At 46.0% G+C, this 10,166-nt stretch overlaps 1 protein-coding gene and 1 non-coding gene across 2 annotated transcripts in view; both read left to right on the top strand.

Moving 5' to 3' along the window:
* Positions 1-1,475: 1,475 nt before the first annotated feature.
* Dcaf12 (DDB1 and CUL4 associated factor 12) overlaps positions 1,476-10,166 on the top strand; it is a 24,485-nt gene continuing 15,794 nt past the window's right edge. Inside the window, exons 1-2 of the mRNA XM_021222115.2 lie at positions 1,476-1,835; positions 2,853-3,107. Coding sequence (XP_021077774.1) covers positions 1,758-1,835; positions 2,853-3,107 — 333 coding nt within the window. The 5' untranslated portion in view covers positions 1,476-1,757. The remainder of the gene's footprint in view (positions 1,836-2,852; positions 3,108-10,166) is intronic.
* LOC115063024 lies at positions 4,309-4,410 on the top strand. Its single transcript, XR_003842906.1, has one exon. It is a non-coding gene; the product is annotated as a U6 spliceosomal RNA (small nuclear RNA).

The raw sequence follows: 10,166 nt of genomic DNA, 5'->3' as shown, positions 1-10,166 counted from the left end.
CCAAAAATGACCACTCTCTTTTCTGTGGTTCAAGATTTCACTCCTTAGTGGAGATCAAGGTCAAGGCTGGGCCCCGAGAGAAAGGCAGGCAATGACATGAATTAAAGGGTTGGGTCTATTTCCTGAAGCACAAGGACATTATGACTTTGACAGCAGATCTTGTGGACCTAAAAAGGGTGGCATTTTATGGAAAGAAAATGACTTATTAGCCATGGTTGAGCACTCCTTTAACTCAGCGCTGGGGAGGCAGAGGCATGTGGAGCTCTATAACTTTTGAGGCCAGATTGATTTATATAACATAGTGAGTTCCAGACCAGCCAAGACTATACACTGAAACCCTGTCTCAAAAAGATAAAAAGGAATAAATAAAAGAAAGGAAAAAAGTGACTTGAGGTTTAGACAGGAGTCAAAATGGACAGGGAGCTGGAGCTGGAGAGTACAGAAGTGGAGAATGGAATCTGAGGACTCCGTATGTGTGCGAGACCTGTGCCACTGGCATGTGAGGCAGCCTGCGTTAGCTCTGGTACTTTGATGTGGCAAAAGTCTTACCATATTGCTGCCTTCCTACCCCGAATCCATCTTGAAGGAGTGTGATGTGGGGGCTCTCTGCCTCCCTTAAAGTGTCTAGTCTTTCGTGCCCAGGGATTGTTTGTGAGAAAGTTGGGGGAAAGTGCTAAATGTGAGGCTACCAGTTGCAGGAATAAGAAATGTTTTCTGAGGTATAAGGAAGGGTCAGAACCTGGGCCCTAGCAGCTTTAACGCATTCTCAACAGGCCAACTAAAAGACAAAGTGTAAGGGAAAACTTGAAGAAAGGAGGTGTTTAACATGGTCACGTTGGAAAGAACAAAGATGCCTAGTGGCATTCTCTTATCCTAGTCCATCTTAGGGGCTGACATGTGGTTTGTTTAGGCTTAAAGGCGACAGCTATGCTTAACTAAGCAGTCGTTGTCAAGGTGTGGTCGCATCCACCATGGGTTCATCCAGTTTCTCTGGGAAGGTAGTCTGACAAGTTTTCCCAACTGTGAAATATCTTTCCTGGAGTCAAGTTCCTCTATAGGCTGGCACCTGTGCCCTTGTCCTTCCTTCTCCCAGGAAAACTGCAATTTCTTAGAGTCCAGTGTTTTATTAGTCTGATTGCAATCTGGCAATCAGGGTGTCTAGAACATCTTTAATCCTACCATGATGGTTACAGGTTCAAGATTGGTCCCGCAGCCAGCTTACTTCCGCATGCCAGAGGATGAGCTGGCTTAGGTCGGAAATGTCCCGACAGAAGGCTGGATTCCTTTGGCCACATCTTGGCCACAGCTAAACCGCCCTTGGCAAGAGGCAAGCGGAAGTTCTCCGAGGACATCAATTCTCCTTGCTGCGCTTACGTCCCGCCCCGCTGGTCTGGGCGGTGTCTCCGTGGCGACGTGCTGCGATGTGCGGCTGCGCAGGAGTGACGGGGTGCGGGCGAGTGGGAGGGGGGTGTTTTGGTTCTCGCCGCTCGCCGTCCTTTCCAGACCTGGCGGTAGGAAAGCTGCTTGTTCCTGCTTTTCCTTCTCCTTCCCTTCCCCTTCCCCTTTCCCAACCCGGATTTTCCCTTCTTCCATTTACGCGCCTCATTTTGATCGACTGCTGCCTGGGATCCGAGCCATTTTCCGGGCCGGGCGCTCGAAAGCGCGCGGCCCCAGGGCCCGGTACATGACCCGCCGCCCTGCCGCCCCTTGCCTCCTCCGCCCCATGTGGCTGCGGGGCCACGGCGGCGCTGCCCACTATGGCCCGGAAAGCAGTTAGCAGGAAGCGGAAAGCGTCTGCCTCGCCAGGAGCCGGGAGCGACGCTCAGGGCCCGCAGGTGAGGGCTCACAGGCCTGGGTCATCACCTAGCAGGGGCTTAGGGCGTTCCAGCTGGGTTCAGGAACCCGGGGCCAGGGCGGGACAAGAACCGGAGCCCGGGCGGTAGAGCAGTGCCCGGTGCTCCTGCAGTGTACTGGCGAGCAGGCGGGCCGGAAGGGTGAGGAGCCAGAAGGAAACTCCAAAATGACGCCTTCCGCTGGAAGTCTGCAGCTAGGGCTAGAGAGCTTCAGGACCTCCTGGTTCCTGGAGGGAGGAGAAAATAAAGACCAGGGGGATCGGAAGTAAGACCGACCTTCCGAAGTTACTGGGAAGGAGATCGAAGTCGACCTTCCACTAGGAATATGGGCCGATGGTCACTTATCAAGGAAACCATCTCCTAAGCTGGGTGCTGGTCCCTTCGGCTCTTTAGACATCTAGAAGAAACACCAGGTGTCATCTCTATACTGCCCCTTTTGGAGAGAGAGGCCTCTCGGACTTGGGATTCCGACGCAGGTTACCCCGTTGGTATTTGATTTTTCGAATTCTAAAACTGCCCTCAGCGCAAGTCGCGCGGAGTCAGATGAGCGGCCATTGACTGTACATCCCTGGAAGATCCGAGACCCCAGTCTGGCTCTTTGAGCTATACTCTTTATGCTCTACGGGGTGCACAGGCGGAGAGGGAGAAGGGGGCTGGGTAGAAATGCAGCCCAGGTGGGTTCCGTAATAAGGACTTTATTTCCTAACTATCAAGGACCCCTGGGTATATGTTATTTCTGAGCTCTCCACCTTCCTTAAAGGTTTGGTTAACTTTTTGCCCTGTTTATCCATTTTCTAAGTAGTCTTCATTATGAGAGCCTTATTTCAGTGCTAGCCGAGTTAAACTGTACTTTCTGGATTACAAATCTTCTTTCTGTTAAAGTTTTGATTATGTAAATCCTGAAGGACGAACTCGTGTTGGTTCTTTTATAATACAGTCAGACTTCTTGTCTTAAGGAAAAGTGGCCAAACCCCTGATTTCTGACGTTGCCTTTCACAGTTTGGCTGGGATCACTCGCTGCACAAAAGGAAAAGACTCCCCCCAGTGAAGAGATCCCTAGTGTACTACCTGAAGAACCGAGAAGTCAGGCTACAGAATGAAACCAACTACTCTCGCCTGTTACATGGTTATGCGGCGCAACAGCTTCCCAGTCTCCTAAAGGAGAGAGAATTTCACCTCGGGACCCTTAATAAAGTGTTTGCTTCTCAGTGGTTAAATCATAGGCAAGTGGTGTGTGGCACGAAATGCAACACAGTAAGTATCAGGGGGGCTCTTTGTCTTCCTCTTGTTGTCGCTGCTGTTTGGTTTGGTTTATTTGAGACCACGGTTTCTCTGTGTAGCCCTGGCTGTCCTGGAACTCACTCTAGACCAGGCTGGCATCAGACTCAGAGATCCGCCTGCCTCTGCCTCCCAGAGCTGGGGTCAACAGCGTCCACTTTGCTTATTTTTTTCTTAGGACTGAAACGTGGGACTTGATTTACTCTAGCACCTTTCACTGTTCGTCCTTCCCCATTTATTTTCCTTTTTTGGTAAGCAGAGTTGGAGTCTATTGAGAGATTTTATTTATTTATTTATTTATTTTGGTTTTTTTCGAGACAGGGTTTCTCTGTATAGCCCTGGCTATCCTGGAACTCACTTGGTAGACCAGGCTGGCCTCGAACTTAGAAATCCGCCTGCCTCTGCCTCCCGAGTGCTGGGATTAAAGGCCTGCGCCACCAGGCCCGGCTTATTAAGAGATTTTTAATTAGAAGTGTTAGGACAAAGAAACGCTCAAGGAAAGAATAAACTCTAGTGGGAGTCAGGGCTCTTCAGGGAAAGGTGCTCCCATCAGCCCCTCTCGCTACCTCCTACTTCATGGGTGACCTTGTCCTCTTTTTCTGCTGCTTTTCTCACTTCTGAGTGTCCCAATCCCTTCAGATGACATTTGTTTTAGGCCCCCTCACTCTGTATGCTGCTGCTTCTAGTGTTTTAGATAAGAGGCCTCAAAGACAGAAATTGATGTCAGAGCATCATTTAGGGTACACGATAGTGACCGCTTAATTGCTGTGCACCAGCCTTTGACATAGTTAGAAATATTTAGCACCTGGCTAAAGGTCAAAATGAAACAGAAATACTTTTTAGTATATTAGAATCCAAATGTAGCATTTTGGAGTCTGAGGCAATAGAATTGTTACAGTTCCAAGTCACACAGGGCTTTATAGTCGAGACCTTGTCGAGACCTTGTCTCAAAACAAACAAAACTCTGAGAAAGATGTGATAAGTTGCTGCAATGAAGACAAGAAATGTATGCCTGATGGTATATGGGCATTTGCAAAGAAGAGAGGAAAATTACGATGTAAGAGTAGGGGAGCAGTTTTAAAGAGAGTAAGGGTTATAAGTAATTGGAGCGGAAATCTTATCAAGAAACTATGTAACCAGTATGGTTACAAGCAATAAGAGTCAAAAGAGTGGGTGTGGTGCTTGTTTTAGCCTTGTACTTAAATTGGGGCTCTACAGAGAAGATTAGCAGGGCTCCTCCACAAGGACACTTACAGTCTGTGCAGTGTTTTATCTTTAAGTAAGTGGATATGATTGGAATGGAAGGGTACAGATGGCAAGACATCACAGAAGTCCTAGATGCTAGGAGGCGCAGGACTGAAGTTGGGGAAATGGTTATTTCGAGCCCTCCCTCTGGTTTTAACTTACCTAGTGTGGATAGACAGGAGATGTTAGAATGGCGAGTAAACTGACCCTGGACCATAATGTATCTGGGGTTATTTAAAAGAAAGGTTACTCTACATCAAGAACTATGGGCCTGTGAGGTTGTTCAGTGGAAAGATGCTTACTGCCCAAGCCTGATCCCCAGAACCCACAAAAAGGTGGAAGGGACTTCATAAAGTTGATTTCTCTGACTTCACATGCCTTCCATGGCACACACTCTGCAACATACACCACACTTAAAACACATAATAGTAGTCATAGTAGTAGTAGTAGTAATAATATCAATAATAATAATAATAATATAAATTTTAAAAAGAATACAAACCTTGGGTGCTCAGTGGGCAAACCTTGCCAAGCCTGCCAACCTGACTTTGACGCTCACAATCCATGTGATGGGAGGAGAGCAAAACTCCCTCAAGCGGAGCTCCACGTGCTGGCTGTGGCCTGTGTGCCCACTGCCAAATATAAATAAAAGTGTTTAAAAAAAAAAAAAAAAAGAACTAAAACTGCCAGAGACCGTAAGTCCTGGTAGTGCCTTTATAAAGGTCATAGGAAAATTATTCTAATCAGTTTTGAGGAAGGAAGTAATACCACGGTGGCTGGGGCCAATTTTTCACTTCTGTTTAATGTTGTCTTACACATAACACTTGCAAAACTAGGTGCTACGAGCAAGCCTGCACAAAACTTCCTTTTTCTGATTTCAGTCTTGCCCTGTGGTTTAGGAAGCTGCCATTGTTGATGCTTGGAGTAGAAATAGTGTCTCGGGCTGGTAAGATGGCTCAGTGGGTAAGAGCACCTGACTGCTCTTCCAAAGGTCCAGAGTTCAAATCCCAGCAACCACTTGGTGGCTCATAACCATCCATAACAAGATCTGACTCCCTCTTCTGGAGTGTCTAAAGACAGTTACAGTGTACTTACATATAATAAATAAATAAATCTAAAAAAAAAAAAAAGAAAGAAAGAAATAGTGTCTCTGTTTCTTTTAATAGTCTGTTGGCAGTATTTTGAAGATGAGCGTATTACTAATCATTGAATTTACTCTTAGAACTTTTTTTTTTAACTTGGCACTGGAGAGATGGCTCAACAGTAACGAGCATTCACTGCTTTTTGAGAGGACCTGGGTTTGATTCCCAGTCCTACATGGTGGCTCATAAGCATCTGTATTCCTGATGCTGTCTTTTGGCCTCTTAGGGCACCAGGCACATGTGTGCTGCATAGACAGACATGCAGACAAACACCCATACACAGAACAAACGTACTAAAAATTAGTTTTTAGATTTCACATGTGTTAGTGGGCGCTACATCTGCCACAGAGAGCATGTGGAGGTCAGGGCGGGAGTTGGTGCTCCTCTTCCACCACGGGGGCTCTTGGTGGAACTCATGTCCTCAGCCTCAGAAGCTAAGTGCCTCCTCTCAGCCCTTTCTCTGTTTGCCCTGGTTGTCCTGAGCTCTCTGTGCAGACTAAGCTGACCTTGAACTCACAGGAGATCTGCCTGCTTCTGCCTCCCCAACCCTGGGGTCAAAGTTGTGTTCAAACGCTCCTGTTCCCTAATTAACACTTGATACCTGTTTCTGTCTTCTGTGTCTTCATGATGAATACTTGGAAATAGTGGAGGTTACCTTCTTTTGTTTTGAGGCAGGGTCTTCTGTAGTTCATGTTGGCCTTACTATATACCCAAGCAACCTTGAAAACCTTGCTCCTCCTCCCCCCCCCGCACCCCCCCCCGCCATCTCATAATTGCTGGGATTATAGACAGGTACTACCACACTTGACTGTTTTCTTTTTTTCATTTATGTGTGTATGGGTATTTTGTGTATATGGATGTGTACCACGTGTGCAGAGTGCCTGAGAAGGTCAGAAGCGTGTATTGGATCTTCTAGAACTGTAGTTACAGGCAGTCGTTGGACATAATGTGGGTTTTGGGAATCAAACCTAGGTCCCCTGGAAGAGCAGCCAATGCTCCAGCTCCAGCTGTTTTATTCTTTGTGTTTTGTTTTGTTTTGGTTTTGGTTTTGTTTTTTGTTTTTCGAGATAGGGTTTCTCTGTGTAACCCTGGCTGTCCTGGAACTCACTCTAGTCCAGGCTGGCCTCGAACTCAGAGAAATCCGCCTGCCTCTGCCTCCCGAGTGCTGGGATTAAAGGCATGCGCCACCACACCCAGCCCCAGCTGTTTTATTCTTGTTTGTTTGTTTGTTTTTAATTCTCTCATAGATTACATCTAGATTTCAGTTTCCCCTCCCTTCACTCCTTCCAGCTCCCCCCCCACACCTCCCCTCTCCCCCAAATCACTGCTCCTCCATTTCCCTTGAGAAAGAACAGGCCTCCTAGGGACATCACCTGAACAAGGAATAACAAGTTACAGGACCAGGCACAAACCTCATGTCAAGGCTGGACGAGGCAACCCAGTAGCAGGAAAGGGGTCCCAAGAACAGGCAAGGGAGTTCCCACATAACCAAGCTGGGTTTTGTTTATTTCTGTTTGTTTTTATTGAGACAGGATCTCTCAATATAGTACTCGCTGGTCTGAAACTCACTCTGTAGACCAGGCTGGCCTCAAACTCAGAGATCCGCCTGCCTCTGCCTCCCAAGTGCTGGAATTAAAGGCGTGCGCCACCATGGCCCAGCACTGTTTGTTTGTTTTCTTTTTTCTTTCTTTCTTTCTTTCTTTTTTTTTTTTTTTTTTTTTTTTTAATAGTGTTGTTTTCTCTTTGCTCAGCTTTTAGAACCAAAGCAGGGAACCAAGAACAGAACAGTGTACCCTTGACTTTTGACATTTGGCAAATACTTTGTAGCCGAAGGCCGCCTTGAACTCCTAAGCCTGTTGCCTCTCCATCTTCCAACTGCTGTTGGTTGTTTCTGTAAAACAGTAATAGCATTATCTGGTATGCCAGTTCTCTGGAAACTAGCAGGGTGAGACTGTAGCACTCAAGGCTGAGGCAGGTGGGTCTCCTGGTTCATTGTCTGGTGTGCCGGTTGAAGGTTGGAAACTAGGAAACTAGCTAGGAGACTGAGGCAGGTGGATCTCAGGTAGGTAGGTAGGTAGGTAGGTAGATAGATAGATAGATAGATAGATAGATAGATAGATAGATAGATAGATAGATAGATAGATAAGCAAGCTGTGTGGGAGATTGGGATTCCAGTACAACAAGCTTCAGGTATCTAGAGAGTTGGAATAGGTTAGACTGTGGAAATTGATCATCTAAGATTACTTTTTAGGGGAATGGAGAGACATGGGGACCATAAGGTTAGAGTACTGCTCTATGGAGAAGAAAATGCAGGAGGAATTCCCAGGGTTTTTACTGTGAGAGATAATGGACTAAATCCAAATGATAGAAGGAGAGGATGAAGAGAAAGATGTAAGACAACTCAGGTAGGACCTGAAGTAATGATGTGTTTTTATCAATTGGCTGATATTAGGAGAAGGGGGTTACTAATTTACAAGAGTATTGAAATTGGCTGGGCGTGGTGGCGCATGCCTTTAATCCCAGCACTTGGGAGGCAGAGGCCAGCCTGGTCTACAAAGTGAGTTCCAGGACAGCCAGGGCTATGCAGAGAAACCCTGTCTCGAAAAACCAAAAAAAAAAAAAGAGAGAGAGTATTGAAATTGCTGTGTTACTATGAAATAAAAGACATTTTTGGCTTCTGTCACATAACCCTTTAAATTTCAAACTTTTGAGTGTTTTCTGGGCAGGATATGGGCAGTTCCTAGTTTTCCTGTGAATTTTCAAAGGTGATATTATTGAGCTACAATGGCTAAGGGCCTTTGATCTTAAAAGGGGAGCTATATGCATAACCTTGGGAGTTCACCTGCATTTACCAGATAGGAACTACTACAGAGCAAATGGGGAGACCAGAGGAAACAAGGAAAGTACAAAAAACAGTCAAGAGGAGGGGAGGGGAGGGAGTGGTAGATACCTTAAAGAGAAATGCCTATTACTAGGTATTTCTAATTAAATCCTAGAAACGTTTTGTTTACTCAGAAGGGTTTGTTGTTGGGCTTTTTGTTTGCTTAGGGTAGGTAGTCCATGATTGCCTCGAACTCCTGGTGGTAGAATTACCCCTTGGTTCTAGCTCTTGAATACTGGAATTATGGGCATGAACCCCCTCGTGTGGAACTGGCTAGTGTTTTGAGATGGGGGTTTTCCAGTATAGCCCTTGCTGCCCTGGAGCTCACTGTGTAGCTGAGGTTGACCTCTAACCCCCACGGTTCTTCTGCCTCTGCTTCCTGAGCAAGAACCCACACCTGGCAATGACATTTAAATTAGGGAAGAATTCATTTCTCATCATGATGCCCTCTAACAAGAACCTACCAGAGAGCATGTAGTAGAAAAATGGAGATAAAAATCATTCACTCTAGCTAGTGAATATCGTAGGAGGGAGGAGGGGACCTCCTCGGAAGAGTGAGCCTTTGGGAAGGACTTGTGTCAGGTGTTTGGGGAGAAGTCTTAAACAAATAGCTCTGCCTTCTGAAAGGGAAGCTGTTGGAAGTGAAAAGGTGGATTCGTATACCTTCTCTAGAAGGACAGTAAAGCTATAACTAGCAATGGTGAAGCAGCCTCTCTTATTCACCAGGCTAGTCTGCTGTGGCTTTCACCTCCATTTAGAGATGGTCTGTAAAATTAAATGTTTTTATCAGAACACCAAAGCCCAGCCAAAGCACCAGGCTAACTCTGGCGTTTGGGCTGCTTTTTCTTCATCCCTCAGTCCTGTGCCTGGGTGTGCTGCTGTGTTCACTGATGGATGTCATAGTCGTTATGAAGTAGACAAACTTAATTGCTGCAATTGGTTGTCAGATAAGAGGGAGACCTTTGGGGCAGCCTAATTTTGGAGGTAGAATGGGTAAGCATTAGTGCTGAGAAAGCAGCTGTAATGTAAATGGTTTCTGAGATGACCTGCTCAGATTACCGAAATCATAATTATCTAGTGCAGTTTTTCTCTTTGGGATATTAATAAAATCTTTATTGTTCAGGACTATGCTACCCTGTAGGAGATGTTAGCCTTGACCTCTGCTGTGGGGACCAGACATGTCACTTTCCCTCTCAGCATCTCCAGTCACCGTAATGAACTCAGGTGCACTACCATGCATTTGTACTTCCACTTGATAACATGTGCATAATTGAAATGTGTGATCCCTTTATTTCAGGACTAGTTTATTTTAGGTTTGGGCTGCTGGATATGTGTTGACTTTGTTGGTACTCATGGCCTTCTATCCTGGCTGGATCTTTGATAGGCATTGCAGTCAGTACCAGGATTACTGTTGTGTGCCACCATGCCAGCTGGGCGTTCTGTTAAAATACCAGCACCCGAGTATGGTCGATGAGAGGTTGGGGGTAGGGGATGGGTATAGCTCAGTGTCCAAGAACATACTTATCGTGTGTAACACCAATACCAAAATGAAAAGCCAGACAGTAGTAGCACACTCGGGAGGCATGGACAGGTGGATTTCTGTGAGTTTGAGGCCAGGCTGGTCTACAGAGTGAGTTTCAGACCAGCCAAGGCTACACAAAGAAGCCCTGTCTCAAAAAAAGAAAGAAAGAAAGAAAGAAAGAAAGAAAGAAAGAAAGAAAGAAAGAAAGAAAGAAAGAAAGAAAGAAAGAAAGAAAGAAAGAAAGA

The sequence above is a fragment of the Mus pahari genome, chromosome 22 (assembly GCF_900095145.1).
Source record: "Mus pahari chromosome 22, PAHARI_EIJ_v1.1, whole genome shotgun sequence".
Lineage (NCBI taxonomy): Eukaryota > Metazoa > Chordata > Mammalia > Rodentia > Muridae > Mus > Mus pahari.
This window is presented reverse-complemented; position numbering and strand designations above follow the sequence as displayed.